The 25492-nt window shown below is 43.1% G+C and overlaps 1 protein-coding gene across 3 annotated transcripts in view; it reads left to right on the plus strand.

Annotated features, from left to right (window-relative positions):
- The window catches only part of CELF2 (CUGBP Elav-like family member 2), a 607444-nt gene that overhangs the window by 282703 nt on the left and 299249 nt on the right, over nucleotides 1–25492 (plus strand). The window contains exon 1 of one of the 3 annotated variants that reach the window (XM_059183786.1): nucleotides 19287–19438. The exons of the other annotated variants lie outside the window; for them this stretch is intronic. Within the exon in view, the coding sequence (XP_059039769.1) occupies nucleotides 19386–19438 (53 nt within the window). The 5' untranslated portion in view covers nucleotides 19287–19385. Of the gene's footprint in view, nucleotides 1–19286; nucleotides 19439–25492 lie in introns of those variants that run through there. 3 annotated transcript variants of the gene reach the window in all.

Below are 25492 nucleotides of genomic sequence, written 5' to 3' on the forward strand. Positions count from 1 at the left end.
TCATGAACTTAGGTCCTGTGCGGGAGTGTCAGCTGTTGCAAATCTGCCAAGGAATTTGATAATATATGTTAAGACTTAACACAGTTCCCTTCTATCAAAAGAAAATCAGAAACACTCACATTCGCATGTAAGAGTTCTCATTTCAGTGTTACACGTGAAAATGAAAATTGGGAAGCACCATAAATATCTAACCTTGGAAAAGTAGCTACATAAACTATGGGACATCAGTAAAACGAGATGAAATCCTTGGAACACATTTTCAAAAATCATTACTTCTGGGGAAAAAACTGCTCATATTGGGAATAAAACCAGGATTAAAAATAATATTATCCATGCAACCCCAATTTTATGTGGAAAGATGAAGTCTATGTGTTGAAAACAATGAGAAGGAAATATGCCAAAAGTTACACAGTTCTTTTTTCTATTCAGATTTAGGTGATGCTAATTTTTCTTCTTTACACTTACATGTATCTCTGAGCAACATTGCTTTTGTAATCCTTAACAATAATAAATGTTATTTTTGTAAGACTCACACTGTCTGTCCAAATTACCACGAAATCTGAGTTAATGGCATCTAAATTAAGAACATTTTAATGCTAAAGTTTTAATAGTATGATATTATATGCTCAGTGGGAATTCGGCATATTATATTGATAAGTTTCATTTGTAGCAAGATGCTAAGTATAGACTATACAAAGGAAATTATATTCCAGAGATTTCAGGATAAGTTATTGTTACAACAAGTTTTGTTTCAGCCTGAAACAACCTGGAAGTGGGATTCAGTATAGTGCTCCCCATCACATCGACCGACACGCTGTCCCGTGTATGTCAGCATGGCTCAGGTGTCATGGCGGACGGTTTGGGTTCCCCGTGGCTTTGTACAACGTTCATGGCTTTGCAGGTGTACGGCCTACCAGCCTTCATGTATAGAAATGGGAGCAAAATGCATTCAGGTCCTCACAGCACTTTTGGAGGTGTGTGTGTGTGTGTGTATGTGTTTTCCTATGAAGTATTCCTTTTGAAGTTCAGAGCTTAGGCAGAGAAGGCATGAGTTTGGTGGGTATAGCTTTCAAATGCTTAAAACAACAACTTTAATCTCAAGTGCTGATTGACACCAAGCAAAATGCAGCCTCTCTTTGTTCTCCAGCACACAGCCGAATGTGTGTGTGTGTGTGTATCTGTGGTGGATCTATACGCACGTGTGTGAGTGTCTGTGTGTCTGTGGTGGATCTATATGCACGTGTTTGTGTGTGTCTGTATGTGTATGTATCTGTGGTGGATCTATACGCACGTGTGTGTGTGTGTATCTGTGGTGGATCTCTACGCACGTGTGTGTTTATGTGTGTGTGTGTGTGTGTATCTGTGGTGGATCTATACGCATGTGTGTGTGTCTGTGTGTCTGTGGTGGATCTATATGCACGTGTGTGTGTGTGTGTATCTGTGGTGGATCTATATGCACGTGTGTGTGTGTGTGTGTGTGTATCTGTGGTGGATCTATATGCACGTGTGTGTGTCTGTGTGTCTGTGGTGGATCTATATGCACGTGTGTGTATGTGTGTGTATCTGTGGTGGATCTATATGCACGTGGGTGTTTGTGTGTGTGTATCTATGGTGGATCTATATGCACGTGTGTGTGTGTGTGTGTATCTGTGGTGGATCTATATGCACGTGTGTGTGTGTGTGTGTGTGTGTGTGTATCTATGGTGGATCTATATGCATGTGTGTGTGTGTGTGTGTGTATCTGTGGTGGATCTATATGCATGTGTGTGTGTGTGTGTGTATCTATGGTGGATCTATATGCACGTGTGTGTGTATGTGTATGTGTGTGTGTTGTTTCCTGTAAGGAAAAGCTTTGAAAGGTTCCCCCAAAGACACTAATGAGTTTTGCACCCTTCAAGATGTGTCTCGTAAGTAGTAATTCTAATGACAGGCCCATGACACATGCTCTAAGGGAATGTGACAACAGTCCCAGTTGGGAGCATGGCTGCTGCAGAGACCTGCTTTCAGCCCCCAAGCTCTGCCCTGGGGAGAGCAGGCTGTATAGACCTCTGCTGACCAGGCTGATTCAGATACTGCATCACACAGGCCTTTCAAGAAACAAAATGACCCGTGGGTCAAGGTGACCATAAACAGCCCACATCAGATTAGATCATTCCACAGAGACAAGGTTACCTGAAGGAGGAGTAGGAAGGTTTTACTTTCCAGGTATGTTGTTTGCTGATTGTTTTTAGACGAGGTTCAGTCTTTTTATCCTTGTCAATTTCCCTAATAGTAGAGGTGGCTACAGACGGGCACGGGAGTTTGGTTGCGAGCAGTCCCCAAAGATTTATGAGAGTGTACCGTAGGGGAAAAAAATGCTCTTCAAAGATGGCTTGAGTCACAAGGAACCTCCGGGGTCTTTTGAACATGTGAGCATCTTAAAACAAAAGACAGGTAACTTCTGATCATTTAATTGGGCATGGATCATGTCATCTTTCCCTTGCTTCTAGACTCATCTCTCCCGTTTCCAATTCATGCACCTCTATTACTTTCTACTTCCTTACACCCCTGTGCCATGCCTCTCTCCATTACGGTTCTTTGATCATTTGGTCCTCTGTTTATTTATTTTAGTATACAAGTATTTATTGAGAATCTACGAGGTATGGCATCTTGGAAGGCATGAGAGAGATGGAAATTATCATCGTGGCCTCTCGTCTCAAGAAGCAGACACCCTAATTGGGGCACAGAAAACTAATTTGCTAGTCAATTGCTGCAATAAAGCTGCATACGAATGATTGCACAGTACAGTGGCTTACAACAATACATGTTTATTCTTACACTTATGGGTCTGCAGGTCAACGGTTGTCTGGCGGATCTACATTGGATAGTGATCTTTCAGGCCGTGAGTCAGCTGCGTGTGACTCCAGGCTGTGGGTTGGGCTCAGATCTCCTTCATGCGTGTTTGTTCTGGGGCCCGGGTAGAAGGGCAACAGATTCTTTGGGCCATGCTTTTCTCATGGCGGGTTACAGAATGAAGACCCAAACTAAACCACACAAAAACATATACTATAATGCCTAACATTTCAATAGCTGAAACAAGACACACTGTTCTTGGTTCGATTGTTTTAAAGATTATTTATTTGAGAGAGAGCAAACATGAGCAGGGGGAGGGGCAAAGGGAGAAGGAGAGAATCCGCAAGTGACTCCAAGGCGATCACAGAGCCTGACGTGGGGCTCAGTCCCAGGACCTTGAGATCATGACCTGAGCCAAAACCAAGTCACATTGTTAAGCCCAGTGTCCATGGAGTAGAGAAATATATTCCACCACTCTCGTACATTACAAGGCAACATGGTACAGGGCAACCGGCAAGATAATCGAATCTACCACAGTCGAATCTGATAAATGGCACAAGAGCAGTGTATTCAAGGTTTCAGGGAAGTACAGAGGAATATCTTAGAGGAGGGGTATATCCATCCAGTTCAACCAGGTAAGCAGAGCCCGTAGGACAGATAGACAGGTGATGAATGGGTAGATAGACAGGTGGAAGATAGATAATAAATGGATAAGGAAAATAGATCAATAGTAGATAAATCATGGATGGATGGATGGAAAAATAGATAGCAGATAGATATACAGACAGATAACAGATGGATAGACTGATGATACATAAATGGTAGCTAGATGATTAGATAGATAGATAGATGCCTACATAGTTGTGACAGGGGGTTTTGATTTTACACAGCCTAGTGAAGCAGGCTCTGTAAGATTTTCCTGCACCTGCTGATGGAACTTGACATTCAAAGGCCACATAGTCAAAAAGGGAAAATGGATGCGGAGTGGAGGACATCGAGGGCAGACTGGAACCCGTTGACACTGAATGCTTGTGTTCAAGGGTGGACTGAAACACATGTCAGCTCTTGTTGCCTCTGCCTTGGGGACCTTGATGACAGAGGTGAACACACATCTGGCTCAGCGGTCAGAGAAGCTCAGGGAGGATCTGAGGAAGGCAGAGCTGTTGCGGGCTCAGCAGCGGCTTCACACCAAGGAGGCAAGTCAGCACATCAGCAGCAAAGTGTGTAAAAGCTACAGAATGACTGATGCTTCCCTCTGTCCTTTACGTCTCCTAAGAATCTTCTCCTGTGGCTCACCCGGCCAGAAACATTAAAAGAATAAGAAGTAGAGAAGAAGGAGGGGGAAGAGGAAGTGAACTGAAAATCTGGGAAGTGCAACTGAGCATAGGCTAGTCGACACATGACACAGCCATCACAAGGGAAATTGAATCCAGCTCCTAGAAAAAGTAAATTAGAAAATGCTTTCAGGGAAGTTCATATTCGAACTGAATCCTTAAGTCCTTAAAGGTGAGCAGGTGTTAACCAGGAAGGAGGAATGACCAGGTGCGAAGCATGAGAAAGGTTAGGCTCAAGTATACGGCCAAAGCCACCGGGAATACATCATAGTCGATGTTGGGTTTAACCTGCTGCCGCAGAGGAGCTTGTACACCAGGGGTGTCATGGGGCACCTCAGGGAAAGAATTGGAAGAGGCTTATTATAAACAAAATAGGGCTTGTGCACATGCTACAGAGGTGCAAGGGCATGGGAGTCAGTTCTCACTGGCTGTTTTTGACAAGTATTAGTCTTGTGATGGACTGAATCATTCTCCACCCCCAAGTCCATATACCGAAGTCTTAACCCCCAGGAGGTCAGAATGTGATTGTATTTGAGGAAAAGGCTTTTGAGTGGGTAATGAAGATTAACAAGGTCCTGTGGGTTAGACTCAGGAGAACTGGTGTCCTTATAAGAAGAGGAAGGGACACCCCGGGGGTGTGTGCCTAGAGGAAAGCCGTGTGAGGAGGTGCTGAGGAGAGAAGTGTCTGGAAGCTAAGGGGACAGGTGTCTGGAGAAACCAAACCTGCCAACACCTTGATCTTGGACTTCCAGCCTCCAGAATTGTGAGAAAGCAGATTTCTGTGGTTTAAGCAACCACCCACCCCTTCCCCCCCCCAGCTTGTGATATTTTGTTACAGCAGCTCTCACAGACTCATACAGGTATGCTGGTAGCTTTTGTCTAGAAAGCAGGAAGCGGGGAGCAGAGCTGGAGTCGTCCCTGGTACCGAAGCAGTCGGAAGGGCAAATGGCATTATTTCTGTGGTCGCAGTGTCTTTGTCTTTCTCTTGTTCCATGTGGTCTCCAAGTCTGGTTATTTTTCTATTCTGGGAGAGTTGTTTGTGTTTCGTTGGGAACATCATGGCCTACCTGTCAGCTACCAGCTGCCAGAGCTGCTCCCTTCCCGTTGGCGGATGCGGGGAGGCGTCTTACTCCCTGATGCAGAAATTACACGGAGTCTCCAACGCTTATTTTGTTGACTCCAGATGCCTTTGCTCGATGTACCAGAGTCACAGCCTGGCCTCACACTTCCTAGTCTCCTGTCTTCCCTCACGTTGCCCAACACTTGTGCTGTTCCACACAGACTTTCTCTTCACTGTTGCCCACATAAACTGTCCTCCTGAGACTGGTCTCCCCTGCTGGGGATGTCCCCACACTTCCCTTGCACATCTCCCCCCACCCAGCGCAAGCGTACCCGTCAAGATCCTCCACAAAGGACTCCGCTTACTCCACCCCATGTCTCCTTCCTTGCAACTTCTAGAGAATGTCGCAGCAGCGGACCCCATCGTGTTCTTTGCTCCCTGCAGCTAAATTCTGTGTGTCTACCAGGATTGTCTGTTCCCAGGGGGCAGGGGCCATTTCTAGAACCTCTTTTGAATTCCACTGCTGGTACTAAGACTAAGGTAGTCCTTCAGATACAAAAAGTGTGGTTGGTGTATTACATCATAGTTTTGTTTCCTTTTTAAAGTGGGACCATCTCATGACATCTTTGTGTTTCCTTCGCTGCCGGGAGGGTGTCCTTGACTTACTCCTGTATCCAGCCAGCCAGCCAGCAAGTATTTTTGAGTGACTATTTTTGTGCCCAGCACTCGATGTTTAAGCCAAGTCCTGAAGGATACGCAGAAATAAACCTGGTGAGGGGGTGGGATCGTCAGAGAATTTTGTGCTTGTGGGCAACCTCAAAGCATAGTGCAGAAGCAAGGGAGACCCCATGGGTGAGGACCAAGAAGAGGGTCCCAGGGCAGAGGGCACAGTGCACCAGCTGAGAAGACCCGGAAGTGACACTGGAGTGGGAGGTGGGGCTCGTGAGTCATGGTCTGTGACTTGGACTTCATCCTCAGGGCGGAGAAGTGGGGAGCCTCTCAAGGGTGCCGAGCAGGAGGCAACTGGGACCATGTTGCAATAGCAAATACACAACCTCTGATGTGTGCAACGTGGTCCAGAGCCAGTGGAACTGGAGGGAGGGAGACCCCTTAGAAACTGGTAGCCCGAATTCTGGTCATGCAGATGGTGAAAAGTAGGTTGAGTTCTTAAGAAAGTTTGGTTCAAAGGACCCTCACTGTCTCTCAGGCGAGTTTTACTTCCAAGCATCCTAGTTCCTAGATATTTCTATTCATCAAATCCTACTTTGGTGATGGAATTAAAAGCAAGTCTTGGTTTAAAAACCACTTACAGCTCTTCTTCTCTAAGTATATGGTGCTTTGCTAAAAAGTTGGAAATAATTGGCCCCAGAAATGTCATCCAAGTCTGGAGTTCTATAGTTCCGTGTAACTTGGAATCTTTATCTGGCAACGTCCATGGACACCTTCAAAAACGACTTCTGCTGTTGGCCTTTTTGAACTGCTGGATCCAGCCAGCCTGTCTGAAGCATATGAACTTGGGAAGCTCTGAGCCCTTGTTCTGTTCTGCCAGCTGGGTGCCACCTCCTTGTTGGTCAGCTGGGTGTTAAGGGCGGTGCGGAACAGCGGAGCGCCTCTCCATTCTAACTCAGGAGTCAGGGTGAGGCGCTGAAGGTTTGGCTAGAGACTGAGGCTAGAGCAAGCCAGACAGCCCTGCCCGGCTCCTTGTCCAGGGGCATGTGGCTGTGGAAGTAGCCGCTTCCTTTTCAAATGAGGCTGCCTTCTAGAGTTCTCAGTGCAGTGCCCAACTGGTTCCTGAAACTTTCTAAATGTTCCTGCCTCTTATTTGATACTGCCCTGCTTTTTCATTTCACGTCCAAACCAATAATACACAATCTTCTGGCTAGCAAGGTAAGTCTAGACTTTGGGGGCATAAGTTCTGTCTCTCTGGTGACATCTGAGCCCCTTAGCGATGTGCCCACTCTTGCCTTCGCTGGCGCATCTCGCTGGGCCTCCTCCTCCTCGGGGTTTCATTTGCCCTGGGGTTTTGGCCTTGTTCCGCTTCTTATTATGTCCCCGCAGTGCTCCTCCTGGGGGATCTCACCCACGCCTAGAGGTCACTCTACCTGCCTGCTACCTCCATACAGGAGGCCTGCCGCCCGCTTCTCAAGCTCAGCTGGTTCTCCGTGGACCCTGCACCTTTCCTGTCTCCTTGCCGTGTCTTTTGGTCTCCCTCTTGGTTAGCAGAGTCGTCATCTACCAAAGCAACATGTTCGCACCATCAAAATGACCCTCCCCTCCTCTCTTGTCTCTGTTCCACGCATTCAGTTTTCCATAAAATGGTTCCATCCCTAATTATATCTTTTAACCGCCCCCCCCCTTCTGCTTTCTGGGTATCTACTGCATAGTCCGTGTGGGAGAGGGAAGATGACTAAGCCTGACCCCTGATCGCTGCCTTTGTCGGCAAGGGCTCTCCCGACCCCCAGCTCCTCGTGTCCTCGGTAGTGTAGTGTGGGTGATGATCTCTACTGGCTGCCTTGCCCCCTGAAGGGAGTGATCCGATCTTACACGGAGCATCTCCAGTAAAGCCCGGCCGATGGGCAGTGGTCCACAAACAGAGGAACCCACTTCGAAGGCCACTTCGTCCTCTCTTACTTGTATGGTGGCCTCCCTAGCGCTACCTCCCTGCCTCCCAGATTTGTCTACATTCTTGCTGGAGTCTCCCTTCCAAAACAGCCACCCATCTAGGGTCAGAGACGCTGCAGAATCAGTCCTGGCTTCCTAGCGCCAGTTTCTAGTGTGGAATGCAATGTCCTTCCTTCCTTTGCGGCGGGCTACTTTTCGTCTCATCTCTAGTGTGTCCCTTTGGCCTCTAGAAGCTTCCCTTGAAGATCAGAACTCAGTCATGTTCTTAGAACATTTACCATACATATCGTACCAACACTGATGTATGTATTATTACGTATAGGAGTTATATATAAATTAATATGATTAATATACACAACTATATTTAATGTGATATATACATATGTGCATAGGGCTGTGTGTGTATATAAACAGGAATAGGAAAGTCAAAGTAATGTTGAACGTCTAGCCCTGCCATATAAAACAAAATCAATTTAATACATTTTTAAAAGTGAGGATATATCCCCTGAGGAACTGACTTAAGGAAATCTGCGTTCTTATTTTTAATAACAGACGGAGGATGGAAGTGATAAGAGGGTAAGCTGCTGTCGACCTTGGGAACCCCAGTGAGTGACAGGCACGAAAGGCCAGACTTCCCTGGCATTTGAATTTGCCCACTCCGGGCATGGTGGCACGGTCGGCTACAGACTGAGCTACCTGGTGTAGATCTCCTCCTGAAAATGAACAAAACCAAAATGAGACTGGCCTCTGAGTCTCAACCCCTGCCCATTAAGGACACTGGCTTGGTGCAGGACGTCACAAAAAACACTCTGTGATGTGCATTGCTCTCAATTCTGGAAGTTTTTTCCCATGCGTGTCCTTGTCAACACCCAGTCCTACCTACTTGGAATTTATCAAATCCCAAACTTCAGCATTATGGAAAGTAAGAAGGGAAATACATCTGTTGATTACTTGATTGTCTATAAACTCGTATATAGGGTACTTTAAAGTTAAAAAAAAAATGATTAAAACAGCAAGCTTATCATTCCGTCCCAGTGACTCTATACCGTACTTAAAGCCAGGAACTGGCCCTCCTAGTCTTTGTGTTCTGAGAGATTCGAGCCTTAGTTTCCATCGTCGAGCATGGGAAATGTTTCACAAATTGTATCAGAGAGCTGTGAGCCACTGAGATCCTGTCCCTTAACAAGAAGAATGGGCCTCCCAGAGAAATGGAGCCATTGAGCAAATGCTTGTTAAATGTCTACCATATGCCAAGCATTGTTCCGAAGTCGTGTTAAAATGGGGTGAGTCTCTGCTTTCGCGTGACTTCATTTCAGGTGCAGGAAACAGATAATAAACAAGTAAACAAGCAGATGATTTCATTTCAGAGTTATATATAAAGAAATGTAACATTTAAAGCACCTGCACATTCTGGGAGAGCTGTGAATGTGTTGTGGGGGCTTGGGGAACACTTTCCTGAACCATCTGAGTTTTTCTTTCATCTCTACCGTAGGGTCATATGAATCCCCATCTTGGCCTCATCTTCCTGTGAGGAAGACTTGTCTACTCCCCCCACAACCTTCATTATACATGTGCTGTTTACTTCTTAGGATCCCCTAGGATCAAAGCCAATAAGCAGGGGCACCTGGGTGGCTCAGTGGGTTAAAGCCTCTGTCTTTGGCTCAGGTCATGATCCCAGGGTCCTGAGATCGAGCCCCACATCGGTCTCTCTGCTCAGCGGGGAGCCTGCTTCCCCCACCCCCCTGCCTGCCTCACTGCCTACTTGTGATCTCTGTCTGTCAAATAAATAAATAAAATCTTAAAACAAAACAAAACATTAAGCAATAGGGATCCCCAAGGGCACCAAATTCTACATGTCCATTGAGCACTCGTGGACAAGGGTCAAATTACAGAACCTCTTCACCATGGCCATTTGAACAGGTGGAAAGGCAGCTGTGTGTGCACGAGTCTGTCTTAAAAATAGCAATAATACACTTGGCCCATTTTTCATTCAAATGTGAATGCCTAACTAAAGTATAGTCACCTGTGGCCTTCTCAAGATGTCCCATCTGCCCATGAGTGGTCCTTGACAAAACATTAGGCCAAAAATTGCTGCTCAGTTGTAAACATGTTGTTTGCTAAGTCATAGGAGTTCATGAACCAAAGTTAGTTATTTGATCAACTAGGTAGCCCGTGTGTTCCGTGGAAATTCCTTTCCTTTCTTCGTTCGGCTTGTCTTCAGCACACCTACCCAGAAGTGTTGTCCAGACACACTTTCTGGTGTCTGTCTTTATAGCTCTTCCCTTTATAACAAGCAGTCATCCTTATTCTTTATAATACCTCTTAAATTTATCTAGTGCATATTTTCAAGTGGCTTCTTGGAGCTCTAAGTACTGTATGGTTTATTATTTATATCTACTTATTGATAAATATCATACTTTTATCATTTTAAGGGGCTTTCCAATTATTTTTGCTGATTACTCAGTCCCATGCCCCACTCCTCCCAGTAAACCTCTCCGTTTTGACATGAGTAAGGAGTCGCACGGCTTGTAGAAGGAATGTTTTTTAGAGCTTGGAGGCCTTGGACTTGCCGGGCTAGTGGCCTCCTGCGTCTGAAGTCTGACTGGGAGGTAACATTTGAGCGCTCCGGTGACGGGATCTCATGTTACACGAATCCTTGGGTTACCATCAAACCCTTCCTTTACTAACGCTGCCCGGGTTTACTTTAAACCAACTGTCAGTTTTATGTTTCAGGTAGTGATTTGTGATAGCTATGTCCTTTTGGCTTTGGAGGGTTTTCCCCTCAAGGCAAAAGAGAGCCCGGGGAGTCTGAGAGAACAGGATTGCTCCATGGTCTACTCGTTCCAGCTTCTGCCTCTGGTGCCGCTCTGGGCTCGCCCCTGTGGGCAGATTTCACTACTTGGCCTCCATTTTGCCGATAGAGACCCTTCCTTGGAGGCTGATGAAGCTGATCAGAGAAATTCTGTGTCTTCTGCTGAAGATCAGCTCTGGACAGATATACATTTATCTATTCACATGCAGAAATATCAACTTTATTCAACACCTATTGTGTGTCAGGCACTGAGCATACTAGAAATCCATTTCTTTTTTTTTTTTTAAGATTTTATTTATTTATTTGACAGAGAGAGATCACAAGTAGGCAGAGAGGCAGGCAGAGAGAGAGAGAGGAGGAAGCAGGCTCCCTGCTTAGCAGAGAGCCCGATGCGGGACTCGATCCCAGGACCCCGAGATCATGACCTGAGCCGAAGGCAGCGGCTTAACCCACTGAGCCACCCAGGCGCCCCTAGAAATCCATTTCTTGTAGACCTCGGTCATTGCTTCATATTTACTTCTTGCATTCTCTCTATGGTCTTTTTGTCTTTTGTTGCAATGTGATTTCTTAATTGAATCTGCCAGTTCTTTGTATCTGCTATGGTTTGAATGTTTGTGTCCCCCCAAAATTTATTTATTGAAATCCTAATGCCCAATGTGATGGTGCTAGGAGATGGGGTCTTTAGAAATTGATGAGGTCATGAGGCTAGAGCCTTCAGGCATGGGGTTAGTGTTCTTCCAACAGAGGACCGCCCCCCTCCAAGAGCCTCTGCTTCTGTCACCATGTGAGGATGCGGCGAGAAGGTCCCAGCTATGAAGCAGGAAAGGGGCCCTCCTCCAACGTGACCATGCTGGTGTCTTGACTTGGCAGCGTCCAACTGTGAAAAATAAATTTCTGTTATTTATAAATCACCCAGTCTGTGGTATTTTGTTTTAGCAGCCCAAATGGACTAAGATAGTCTCTAAAACTAGCAGCAAAACAGATGTAATGTCCTTGATGCTTCCAAATTCCAAGATTGTTCTTTTTGGATGGGAAGCTAAGAGATGGGCTACATCTTGGTACTATCCCATCCGTCATCAGAGAAGGATTCTGTATTGCCTGGCGCTCCTTCTCTAGCACAGGTCATCTTGTACCTTTCCATTGAAACACTCTTCTCTACTTACCTTTGCAATGTAAATGTCAAAGTGCAAAACTAAGGTATAGAAGCCAGAAAAAAAAAAGGTAAAGAAGCCAGAAAAAAAGTTGTTAATGTCACACTTAGAAATTCGGCTTTTAATTCTAGAAATTACCAGTAATATAAATAGATGCATATATAATTTACCTTTGAGAAAACTTTTGGGAAACTCAAATCTAGAAAGGTCAAGAAATCTGGCTGATTCTCAGCTCCCTTCCATAATCCCACATTTCAGGCATTTTTCAGTTTTCACTCCTCAAGTTTGGATTATTAGGTAAAAATTTCATTTATATAGTTAAAAACCTATATAGAGGTATACAGAGGCACGGAGATCAACTAAGTTTTGCTACTATTCTTTGCCGATTACTGGCCACAATCTTTCTGAAAGATTTTCTCTACAAACCATATTTCAGGGTTGCTAAAAATCAACTCTCTTTAAATGACCTCAAATAAAATAAATAAAATAAAATCATCCTCCAGAGTTCTTAGTCTGTCTAGTTTCAACTTAATCTTCATCTGAAATAAAGTTTTGAAAGGAATCAGTAAATACTAGTAGCCAAAACATAATTTTATAATCAATCTTTCATTAATTTACTATCTACCCTCTATGTTTATTATCCTTGCGTTAGAAAAGCATAAGGTTTGGGGTGCCTGGAGGCTCAGTTGGTTAAGCATCTGACTCTTGATTTCAGCTCAGGCCATGACCTCAGGGTCGTGAGATGGAACCCCATGCTGAACACGGAGTCTGCTTGAGATTCTCTCTCTCCCTCTCCCTTGGCCCCTCCCCAACATGTGCTCCCTAAATCAATAAATAAAGCTTTAAAAAGAAAGGGACATAAGGTTCATTGCACTAAACGCTCCTTAAAAGCCATGCCTTGCTTGGGTGTGCTGGGAACACCTGGCCCCAGTAGAAACACTGGATCACCCTGTGGAGCAGTGGAAAGAGTGTCGGCCCAGGGGCCGGTTTAGACTGGATTTCCACGCTCGCTCATTATTGCAACTTCTGTGCTCAGTCTTTCTGTATGTGAACTTTTTCAACCGAGAAGGTAACGGTACCGGGTCCTCCTGCCGCACAGCGCTGTTGTGGGGATTGAATGAGCTACATGTGAAAAGTTCCTGAAGTTTAAGACACAGCAACATGTGTTAAGGAAATCTCAGTGCCCTTGGCTACATCAACTGAGTGAATTAGGATAAAAGTGAGCCATTGTGGGTTTTTCCCCACATATTTGTTAAGGAGGCTACATAAAGGAATTGTGAAAATGAAATGGTCTTTTCCCCAAAGTTCCCATAGTTAAAAATAAATTTAGGGGCACCTGAGTGGCTCAGTGGGTTAAATCCTCTGCCTTCGGCTCAGGCCATGATCCCGGGGTCCTAGGATCGAGCCCCGCATAGGGCTCTCTGCTCAGCGGGGAGCCTGCTTCCTCCTCTCTCTCTGCCTACTTGTGATTTCTGTCTGTCAAATAAATAAATAAAATATTTAATAAATTAATTAATAAATAAATAAATTCCTTTATTTAACAAATATTTATTAAGTACTAGCTGTGGGAAAGTTATCTTATTGGGTGGATTAAGAAGTGCAGAGGTTGGGGCGCCTGGGTGGCTCAGTGGGTTAAGCCTCTGCCTCTGGCTCAGGTCATGATCTCAGGGTCCTGGAATTAAGCCCCGCATCGGGCTTTCTGCTCAGTGGGGAGCCTGCTTCCCCCTCTCTCTCTGCCTGCTGTTCTGCCTACTTGTGATCTCTCTCTCTCTCTGTGTCAAATAAATAAATAACACCTTTAAAAAAAAAAAGTGCAGAGATTAATCCCGTGGATGTAAAGTCAAAGATTTACCACCCAATATGTAAATGTTAGAAATAAGACAACTTCTTTCTATACACTCACCTTTATGACCCCAAATTCAGCACACATGACTGGTGGGTGTAAAAACCTTAATCAGTTCATCTTAGTGGACTTTGGGCAAGTATTAGTCTTATTTACCTCAATTGTGGTCTCATTATTTAGGTCCCTAGACTAAAAAGGGAGTGGAGAAAATATAAATATTTATATATTTATATAAAATATATAATTTATATAAATATATAAATTTAAAATATATATGACTATATAAAATAAATATATATTTTAAATAAAATATTAATATTAATATGAAATATAAATATAAATATTTAACGGTTTGATTTGCTTCCATTCCTTACTACTGTGGATCCATAATTCATTTCCCTGTAGGAATAGATGCATGTACTGAAGCACTGGCTTCTGATGCTTAGAATCTATTTATGGATACGCAAATGCATTATTGTTATACATTAGTACTTGCCTCATAGTTTAGCCCCCATTAGATATTGTATACAAGTATTCAACAAGGTGGGTGTAGAAGGAACATACTTTAACGTAATAAAGACCATATATGACAAGCCCACAGCTAACATCATCCTCAGTAGTGGAAAGTGAAAAGCTTTTCCAGTCCAATCAGAAACAAGACAAGGATACCCACTCTCACCACTTCCATTCAACATAGTATGGGAAGTCCTAGCCAGAGCAATTAGGCAAGAGAAAAGAAATAAAAGGCATCCAAAATGGAAAGGAAGACATAAGACTGTCATTACTTGTGGATGAATTATATTATATAAGGAAAACACAAGAGTTCACCAAACATTTTGTTAGAACTAATGAATGAACTCAGTAAAGTAGTAGGATACAAAATCAATATACAGGAATCTGTTGTGTTTTCATATACTAACAATGAACTATCTGAAAGAGAAATTAAGAAAACAATTTCATTTACAATTGCCTCAAAATGAATAAATTACCAAGAATAAATTTAACCAAAGAACTGAAAAAGCTATATACTGAAAACTATCAGACAATGATAAAATTGAAAAAGACATAAATAAATGGAAAAGATGGCCCATGTTCATGGATTGGAAGAATTAGTACCGTAAAAATGTCCAAACTACCCCCCGCCCAAATCTACAGATTCAATGAAATCCTTATAAAAAGTTCAGTGGCATTTTTCACAGAAGTAGAACAAACAGTCCTGAAATTTATATGTAACCAGATAAGACACCAAATAAACCAAGCAATTTTGAGAAAGAAGTACAAAGCTGGAAACATCACTATTTACAAACTATTTAAAAGCTATAGTAATCAAAACAATATGGTATTGTCCTAAAAACAGACAAATAGATCAGTGGAACAAAACAGAGAACCTTGGGTCACCTGGGTGGCTCAGTTAAGCATCTGCCTTCGGTTCAGGTCATGATGCCAGGGACCTGGGATCGGGCCCCGCATTGGGTTCCCTGCTCAGCAAGAGCCTGCTTCTCCCTCTCCATGGCACTCCCTCTGCTTGTACTCTCTCTCTCTCTCTCTGTGTCAAATAAATAAATAAAATATTAAAAAAAAAAAGAACAGAGAAGCCAATAATAAACCCACACTGATATGACTGATTTATTGATGACAAAGGAATGGAGAATATACAATGAGGAACGCAATCCCTTCCATAAATGTTGCTGGAAAAACACAACAACCACGTGCAAAGGCATGAAACTGGACTGCTTTATACCAGACCCAAAAATTAATTCAAGATGAATTAATACTGGAATATAAAACCTGAAACCATAAAACTCCTAGAAGAAAGTGTAGGCAATAAATTCATTGACGTTTGTCTTGCTGATGATTTTTTTTTTTTTTTGGATCTGACACCAAAAGCAAAGGCAAAAGAAGCAAAAGTCAGTAAGTGGAACTGCATCAAAGGAAAAAGTTTCTATACAGCAAAGGAACCATCAACCAAATGAAAAAGCACAGTACTGAATAGGAGAAAATGTTTGCAAATCATATATCTGATAAGGGGTCAATATCCAAAATATAAAAAGAACTTCTACAAATCTATAGTAAAAACAAAACAAAACAACAACAAAAAAAATACAAAACAAAACAAAAAAACTCAACATGCTGAATAGACATTTTTCCAAAGAAAACATATAGAAGACACACAGGAGACACACAGAGGAAACAGAAGATGCACAGAAGATGCACAGAAGACCAATGGGTCTAGGAAAGGATGCTGAACATCAAAAATCACCAGAGAAATGCAAATCAAGACTGTAATGAGATATCACTTCATACCTGTCAGATTGACTATGATCAAAAAAGATAATAAATAACAAGTGTTGGAGAAGATACAGAGAAAAGAGAACCCTGGTGCACTGTTGGTGGAAAGTAAATCGGTGCAGGCATTGAGGAAAGCAATATAGATGTTGCTCAAAAAAAGAAAAAAAAAATAGAACTGTCACATGATCCAGCAATTCCACTTCTGGGTATTTATCCAAAGAAAATGAAAACATGAGCTCAAAAAGATATATGCACCCCCATGTTCATTGCAGCATTATGCACAAAATCCAAGAGATGGCGACAATCTTAGTGTCCATCAATGGATGAATGGATAAAGAACACATGTACACACACACACACACACACAGGAATATTACTCAGCCATTAAAAACAATGAAATCTTGCCATTTGCAGCAACATGGATGGACCTCAAGGGCATTATGCTAAGTATAGTGAGTCAGAGAGGCGACAAATACCATGTGATTTCACTTATCTGTGGAATTTAGAAAACAATCTGAACCCATAAATACAGAGAATAGAGGGGAACGTGGAGAAAGTTGGTGAAGAGAGCCAAAAGGTACAAACTTCTAGTTATCAAATAAGTCATGTTGGCTTCATGTACAACATGGTGAATGTAGTTAATGTAGTTAATAATACTGTATTGCATATTTAAAAGTTGCTAAGAGACAAGTAAACACATAAATAAATAAATAATTTAAAAAGGGACACCTGGGTGGCTCAGTGGGTTAAAGCCTCTGCCTTCGGCTCAGGTCATTATCCCAGAGTCCTGGGATCGAGCCCTACATGGGGCTGTCTGCTCGGCGGGGAGCCTGCTTCCTTTTCTCTCTCTGCCTGCACCTCTGCCTGCTTGTGATCTCTGTCTGTCACCCAAAAAATAAATAAATAAATAAAAATTTTAAAAGAAATTAAAAAAAGGAGCTAAGAGAATAAATCTTAAAAGTTCTCATAAACAGAAAAGAAATTTTGTAGCTGTATATGTTAACAGATAATAGCTAAACTTGCTGTGATCATCCTTTTTCAGTACATGCAAACATTAAGTCATTATGTTGTACACCTGAAACTAGTATTATAGGTCATTCATACCCCCAAAAAATTGTTTTTATAAAAATTTTTAAAGAAATTTATGGAAATATTAAGAAAAGAGCTTTGTGTCTGAGCGGCACAATTTTCCCTTTTTCTTTTTTTTTTTAAGATTTTATTTATTTATTTGACAGACAGAGATCACAAGTAGGCAGAGAGGCAGGCAGAGAGAGAGAGGAGGAAGCAGGCTCCCCGCGGAGCAGAGAGCCCGATGCGGGACTCGATTCCCCGACCGTGGGATCATGACCCGAGCCGAAACAATTTTCCCTTTTTCTAATAGACAAAACCATGGCCTTCCTCTTTTTGTTAATATTCCCACCGACAGGGGGCGCCTGGGTGGCTCAGTCAGTTAAGGGCGGGGACTCTTGATTGTGGCTCAGGTCAGGGTCTCAGAGTTGGGAGATCCCGCTGGCTTTGGGCTCCACCCCGTTTTGGATCCTGCTTGAGATTTTCTCTCTCCCTCTCCCTCTGCCCCTCCTCCCACTCGCTCTCTTACTCTCTCTCACCCACCCCCCAAAAAATAAAAATGAAAAATATTTGCCCCTACAGGACATACCGAGTTTCATTGCAGCATCTTCAGGGGCTTTAAAGAAATTCATATTTGTTGCCGTCCATTTAAGAACGGGGGTCAGAGAGAACCACACTAAGTGATTTCTGCCTCCGCGAGTCACTAGAGGAATGGCTCCCACTCCTTCTCCCCCTCCAAGCTCTCTCTGGGTCCATGCTCATTTATTTGATGCTTATCTGGCTTCTAAGGAACATCTTGGGGTTTATATAAAATCTTTCACTGGCAAGGGTAATTCATTTTTGCATAACTTCCAGGTGCTATAATGAAGGAGGGAAATGTGAAAATACGAAGTTTTAGGGACACACATTATTTCATTGTTTGACCTTTGTCGAGTTATTCATCATGGAGACAGGGATGGGGACTGCTGTCGGTCACCGCTGCATATTGTCCTCAGTGCCTTGATAAACTATGCGAGATTATTGTCCAGTCGACTGAAGAACTCTCAGCACCTTCCGGAACATCTCCCTTTCCCTGGCTGTGGGCCAAGACTAAGTTCAGAGGTCACAGATCTAGCAAGATACTGGGTTGCATTCCAGATCCTCAAATAGGAGAGAGTCAGAGTGCACCGTTATTTTCCCCACCCCACTGTTATTCCCATGGGCGTTGTGACTCCAGATGATTACGAGGTGCTGCTTCTGCTAATGCAGGACAGCGACCTCCTTTGAGCCTGGGAGTGAAGAATCCAGCGTTCGGTGATCCAGCCGTGTTCCAGGCTGTTCCCTGCTCAGTGCCACCCAACTGAGAGCAATCTTGGCTTCCTGCAAGCACAGAGCGCTGATGCCCTGGTTTGCACTTTCAGACAACTGACCGTTCCGATCACAGCATCTCGTCTTTTCTCTCTGTGTTTAGCCTGCTGTTTTGCTTGGCTAATCTGCATGAAATTCTTCTAATTCCAATAAACAGAAGTATAATGGGTATTTCCCTGGCCGACTGTATCTGCTAAGCCCGTTGGGTATAATGTAGCAGGGAAGCGGATTTTTCTTACTTTGGAAAAGACCATTTAATTGGTCTTTTGAGGAGGAGGCTCCGGTGTCAACTAGGACTTCAATATGACCAAACAATCTCGCCTGCCTCCTTTCAATGCCCTGCTTCAGGTGAACTCTGATCTGCTTGAGCTCTGGAGCGCACAGAGTTAAAATATTTCCCAGTCCCCCAATCTTTGTCTTCTGCATCCCTGACCCAGGGTGGGGCTCAGGGTCTTGACCTTGTCACTCTTCCTGAGGACAAGAGGCAGGGAACAGATGAACCCAACTGTGAATTCAGTGTCCCAGAAAAGAGAAGCAAAAATCCTTTTTAGCACACTGACCTATCCAAATCCTCCGGTAGTCTTCTGTGATGCTTACGGATCGCAGTTGCTAGCCGGAAGAAAATGTGGCATTGGCTTGGCTAGGATATGTATAAGCAAAAGGTAAATGAGTTACTTCTTTTTCTTTCCCATTTTTGAAGCTGGTAAGTAGGAGAACGAACACCAGGCAGGTTTGGGTGAATGCAGACAAGACCCCTATAGGCAGCACAGTGTATTCATGTAAAAATATGCCTAGACAACATAACTTGTCAGGGAGGATTATTTCTACTTAGTGAATCTGCAGGAGCCCTTTTGCTCCACCATTCAGAATTTGACTAGAGAGGAGAGTGGGGAAAGAGAGAGAGAGAGAGAGAGAGAGAGAGAGAGAGAGAAAGCGCGCATTAGTGAACCGCTACTGTGGCATTGATGTTTGAGCGTACTTCTGAACCAGCTTTTGTTGAGACTATCAGTGTATCAGTGTAGAAAGCATGCGCTGTCCCAAATCCGCTGTTACTATGAGAAATGAGGAGCTGCTTTTAAGGTATGTTGTTGTGTCCTTTGTTTTTAATGTGTGCTTTTCTAGTTTCTAGAGCCGGCTGAGACAATAATCACGCTCGGCATCAAGTAGCTTCCTTATCTTAGAGGGGGAAAAAAGAATCGAGAGAGAGAGAGAGAGAGAGAGAGAGAGGGAAACGAAATCGAGACCAAGGACTGGGAGAATGGGAGCCAGCGAGAGAAAGGGAAAGGACTGCCCAGTGCGAGTTATATTTGCACGCGTTGCCTTTTGAAAGCATATCATGAATTTGTTCCCTGCTATTTGTGAGTGGCCAGCGGATAATTTTAAAGGCTCTGAATCTGGCTCTTGGTGTGTCTTTTCCTTTGCAATGTCTAAGCCTCTCATTATCATGCACTCTGCATGGAATAATCACCGAAAAAGGAGCTAAGGAGACTCCATATTAGACTTGCGTTCCCAATACGGCTCTAATCTGGACTTAGCCTACCTAAATAGTCCTTCTCTGTGACCAGGTTTGGATCAGTTTATCCTGTTTGCCAAAATGTGTACCTGTTTAAAGACCTCTGTTCATGCATGGCGTCCTGGGTCCCTATGTATTGAAAGCAAATATTTGTCTCCTGCTTCTGTGTTAGGGTTCGATCACATACCAAGAATGAGCCACCACTGACCTTTTGGGAAGCAGAGAAAGAATTATGATGGAATTGGCATCCTGCTTTGAAAAATGTAGTCTTTTGTTTATTTGCTAGCAGACATTGTAGCACTGAATACATCTTTGGGTCTGACAATGGGACCGGTTGAACAATGGAGCTGTCAAACTAGCTTAATGCATGTCTGGGGCTTTTTTTTTTTTCTTTCTCAACACCCTTTTTATCTGCTTTAATCTTGTTTGTATAGACTCTACAGAATGAAGAGCTTTTAGAGCGGCTTGTTTGTGGTTTTGTGCTTTTAAAAAAATTTAATATCTACCATTCATAGAGCTTTTTGCATTTTGCAGCGATGTTGGTTGGATTAAGTTAGAGATTTATTGCTTACCTCTCTGTTAACTACAGAAGGCAATGTATTGATTGAGACTGCTTGTAATACCATTATCATTCTGGCAAATACCTTGTTGCCAGACATGCCTCTACAGTGTTTAATGCTGGAGGATTTTAAATTTGCTTGTTTGGTGGACTCCCGGAACATAGCAGGAAAGAGAAGTTAAGGGACATATTTTTGATATTTAAGTAAATTGTCATTTCTAGCCTCTTTTTTCCTCTATTGGCATCCAGGTAGATAGATGGTTTGGAAATTCAAGGACACGTGAGAACTTTTGCCCTTAGAATATTGGTCATAAACTATTGTTCCATAACCTATTTAAGTTATTAAGTTCAAGGTCTCTGTGGAACAAATTGATTGTTGATATATGGTTATGTGCTCATCAAATGCATTTTTATGCACAGCAAACATTTCTCATGTCTAAAGAAATCTTGATTTTATAAAAGAAGCACTGGTTTCTAAGGTGAAAACAGTTCAAAAAGACGAAATGGGGAAAATCTGTTTCAAACTTCTCAAATATTGACACCATTTTACTCTCATGCTTAATGTAAAGGAACTGGTCCTAGAATTCTCAGTGGCCGTTGATTTACATGAAAATCATCTTACTAAGGTTGGTTTCTTTAAAGAATTTCTCTTATCTAACACTTGAGTGTCTGGCTTAATTGGTTGTTCGTGCCACAGCAAAATACTGAAAAATATTCATAAATGTACAAAGGAAGATTAAGGACCTAACTTTTAAACACAAAAGGGAATCATCTTAAAGGGCAAAAAAAATTTTTTTTAATATTTAGTTACAAATATTTCCTCTTGAATTGTACTGTGGTTCAAGTTAGGGATGCTCTCAGTAAATAAGGAGCAAAAAGCATTCCGCATAAAAAACAACAGTTAGGGAATATTAACTATTTTTTAGAGTTTGGACATGCATTTTAATTTTTTTTAACTTAAGGTGAAATGTTATGAAATATCTAATTCAGAACTATTAAAACTAATGTTTCAGGCTAAATAAATTGCATTCTCAAGTGTAAATTTTCTGTTGCCAGTATATTCAGAGCCTGGGCGGACCCAAAAGGTATTTGTAGTAGAATAAAATTTCAAAAGTTATCCATTGTGAATAGAGTGGATTTTAAATGCATACTTAATATGTTCTCTTACTTCCGATGGGATCTGGACTGCTCATTCCATCGGGTATGCCAATAATTGCTTTTAGGATGAGCTCATAAAAGGTAATTGGCGAAGCTTTATATCTGAAGCCCACTGTTACCAGCACCCCTCGATTCTGCTTTCATGGGAAATTTTTATTCCAAACAAAGGCTGCAAAGCAATTTTTTGTGGTTTGGGAGAAAAGTAGTCCTCTGTGCTCCCTAGCTGCTTGTCGGTAGCACACTGAAATAAGGAAATAACTTGGAAGCCTCCATGTTGAATTTTTTGACTCTATTACAATTATTTACCCGTGATTCATTCACTTTAATCCCTGGGTGGTCATAATTAGGTCCGAGAACAAGGGAGATCCTTTCTCACTTTGCTTCACCTGTGGTTTGATCAATCACCAGCTTTCGGAGTTTGGGGACCCCCATTCCTGTGTCCAGCTTGCGGGTATCTTTTCCTTTAGCCTCATGGGGACGGTATGAGGCCTGAAGTTGGCAAACTTGTTTGCATCTAATTGCACAGCAGTAAGAAGATATGTAATCTGTATCCTGCCATTAGCCTCCACGTGGGATGATCCCCCCCACAGTGACCTAAACAAATGTCAAAGTAAATTTTAATTCTAAGCCTCGACTTGCAGGAAAGGAATAGCAAAAGATTCAAACTGGGAAAATGGCTTCTTTCAATAGAGTAACGATTGTGCCCAGAGTCCCTTCACACACGAGCCTTGGGAATACTCACACAGCTGTGTTCGGACGAACACAGACCGAGATCTGTAAGCTCCGCGTATTAATGCTCTTTTATTTGTTCAGATGAAACCTCACATTTTTTTTTTTCTTTTTTAAAATAGGAGTGTGTGCTATTGCAAAAATACCCCTTTGGGGCTGAAAAACAAAGAGCATTTGATTAATATTCTTATCTTGAACTTGATGGCAAGTGCAGATTGTGCGTGAATACCTAGGAAGTCATTCAGGGAATGATTCAATACCAATTATTGTCATCAGGGGGGTTAATTAGGTGAAAATGTGACTGATAGAAAGTTCATTGCGCTCCGCCCTGGAAACGCCCAGGACAGGTAAAGTGCAGAAGGAGGAGGGTTGTGTGGAGATGGTGGTTCTGGGCTTAAGGGGCCAGAATTTATAGACGAAAACCATCCCCTGAGCTGGTGTAACTGTGGCAGTGGGGAAATAAGAAATGCCCAACTTCATTTCTCGAATGGCGAGGTCTATAAAGTCATTAACAAGACGCAGTTCATTCATGGGCACGTTCCCAGCCCCGTAGCGTTTCTCTGAACCTTTTCCAGCAGGAGAAAGTTATGGTCCATTCTGTGGCGCAGGAATGCCTTGGTTCGCCTTTGTCAGCCGTCACTGCATTTCTTTCCACACTTTGGAAATTCCTGGGGGCGTTGGTGGAGAGGGGCGGGTTTCCCCCCTCCCTAAAACTGTTGCTTCTCCGATGGTTATTGGCTTTGGGAGTTTTTCAGAACTCACCGTGACTTTTGTTCTGGTAAGGTAAGACCAACGCAGTGGTTTGGAGAGGACCGAAGTTCATGGCATTTTCTTAACTGACATTGGGGAGAGGGTGTCAGAGGAAGGAAAGCATATGTGAGGCTTTAATGTGTTGCCCATTAAGAACTGAAATGAGGTGTCCAGGGGCCGCAGCACCTTTCCAATCATATGGTAGCAGTCTACAGAGATGGGAGTGACACGGAAGCTAGGCATACACGTAAGAGTGTGTGTGTGTGTGTGTGTGTGTGTGAACCTCCACTCAACTCTGAAAAGTGCTTATTAACCCTAATTTGGGATGAGGTACCCTTTGTTCCCACACCCAACCTTCTGTTCCATGCAATGTCGTTAGGGATTATCACGCACAGGTATGTTTCGCGGCTCTGTCGCTTTTTTCTCTGGCGGTGACTGATCACAGCGCATTTTCTTATATGTCAAGACCATCACGGTTAACAGGAAATGGCGTCTGTGGGGAGGAGATGACACCAGCCCGGAATGACATGTATTACCAGGGCGGCTTGGGCTGTTACCTCAGCCCATTCCAAGTATCCACCCGCGACTGGCTGCTTGGGATCAGGGTGAATCACTGGAGCTTGTAAGACACAACTTACTAGGATGCCCTCCGAGAACAATAAAAACTAGGATCTCCCACAGAAAATCATTCAGCTTGACAAACTTAGGAGGACTTGAGATTGAAAGTTGTAGCAATGATATACCTGGCTTTTTTAATCCCTCTCTTGAGAAAGGTTGCAGCCGCAATGGGTTAAAAAAAAAAAAAAAGAAAAAAATCGCTTTTGGACTCTGTGAACTGGCTTACCCGTTCATTCAGATGTGATTCAGGAAACGTCTCTGGAAATGAAAACTCCCAGAGTCGGTGGTAAGAGGCGTGGTATGTTCCAGCAATTAGGATTCATTTGGACCCTCTCTTTGGAAACTGACCTGATGGAAAGGGATAGAGAGCTCCCTTCAATCTCCAGGATGCTCAGGGCTGGCTCTCTGTAAACCACAAGCTTCCCCTTCCCTCTGGTTTAGGCTGTTGGCCCTCAAAATGGAAGGTGTCAGTGGAACTTTAATACTGTCAGAACAATAGGATTAGAACTGGCTTTCTCTTTTCCTTTCTACCTGCCAGTTCCAGGTTGAAACAAAGATTGGGTTGAGTGGGATTGGGTGGTATGGGGGAGATTATGATTGGAAGTAAGGAATAAAACCAAAATTTATTAACAGTCTATGCCTGGCACTACATTGGGTGGGTTTTAAAAATTTTATATGTTAATCCTCACAAACATCCGAGAGTGACAGGTAGACATGTTTCCATCATTTTATTTTTTTTTTAGATTTTATTTATTTATTTGACAGAGAGAGATCACAAGTAGGCAGAGAGAGAGAGGAGGAAGCAGGCTTCCCGCTGAGCAGAGAGCCCGATGTGGGACTCTATCCCAGGACCCTGAGATCATGACCTGAGCCAAAGGCAGCGGCTTAACCCACTGAGCCACCCAGGCGCCCTGTTTCCATCGTTTTAAAGATGAAAAACTGAGACAGAGAAAGGTAGAGTAATGGTTCTGCAGGCCCACAGCCTGTAAGGGATGGACTTGAACTCAGGACTCAGCCAGACTCCTTCACTGCTAAACTGAAAGCATAACTGTTGGATATCTGACACTTTAAAGTCATCTCTTCCTCTCGTGCTACATTTGCACCACAGCCTTTGACTTGCACGTGCCTCAGGGTTTTGCCGAGGAAGTGGTACCGTAAGAAAAAAATAATGAACACGAAAGGAAAACTCGCAGTGGTGTTTGCTTCTGGCTTCTAATGACTCCCCTTCTGTCCTCACTCATCTGCCTTCTAGTTCATGAGGTCTTTGAATTCAAGCATGCTTTGCCTTGCTTTCCTCGGGCCTTAAGCTCTACAGTGGGAATAGGCGTTGGCAGGAAAAAAGAGAGAATTTTGAAACATTATGAAGTTGAAATGTAACTTTTGGTCCCTCAGAGGGGCCAAAACCTGTCCGATCGCAATCATAACCAATCACGGCACAAGTATATATTGAAGTCAATCTGAGACATACTTCCAGACATCTAGAAACTCACAACAGTCATCAAACGGAGGAAGCATAGCAAGTAGAAAGGTCTCAGGGTTTGAGGCAGAGGACTGGGCGTTGAACTGGCCTGTGCAGTAGGAATGAGTGAGAAGGATAACTGTCCTGTTATTAAAGCAAAGCAAGATCCTTAACCCCCTCCGCTTTGCTCCCCAGACCCAAAGTCTTTCACACCTCTCCTGCTCCCTAACCTTGCCATATTCCTACAAAATAGAACAAATGTACCTATTAGCCTCCAAAGCATCTTGAGATTGAACTATGGGGTAACATAAAGGTTTACACTCAGCAGTGGAGATAAGATAGGATAGG

The sequence above is a fragment of the Mustela lutreola genome, chromosome 8 (genome assembly GCF_030435805.1).
Source record: "Mustela lutreola isolate mMusLut2 chromosome 8, mMusLut2.pri, whole genome shotgun sequence".
NCBI lineage: Eukaryota > Metazoa > Chordata > Mammalia > Carnivora > Mustelidae > Mustela > Mustela lutreola.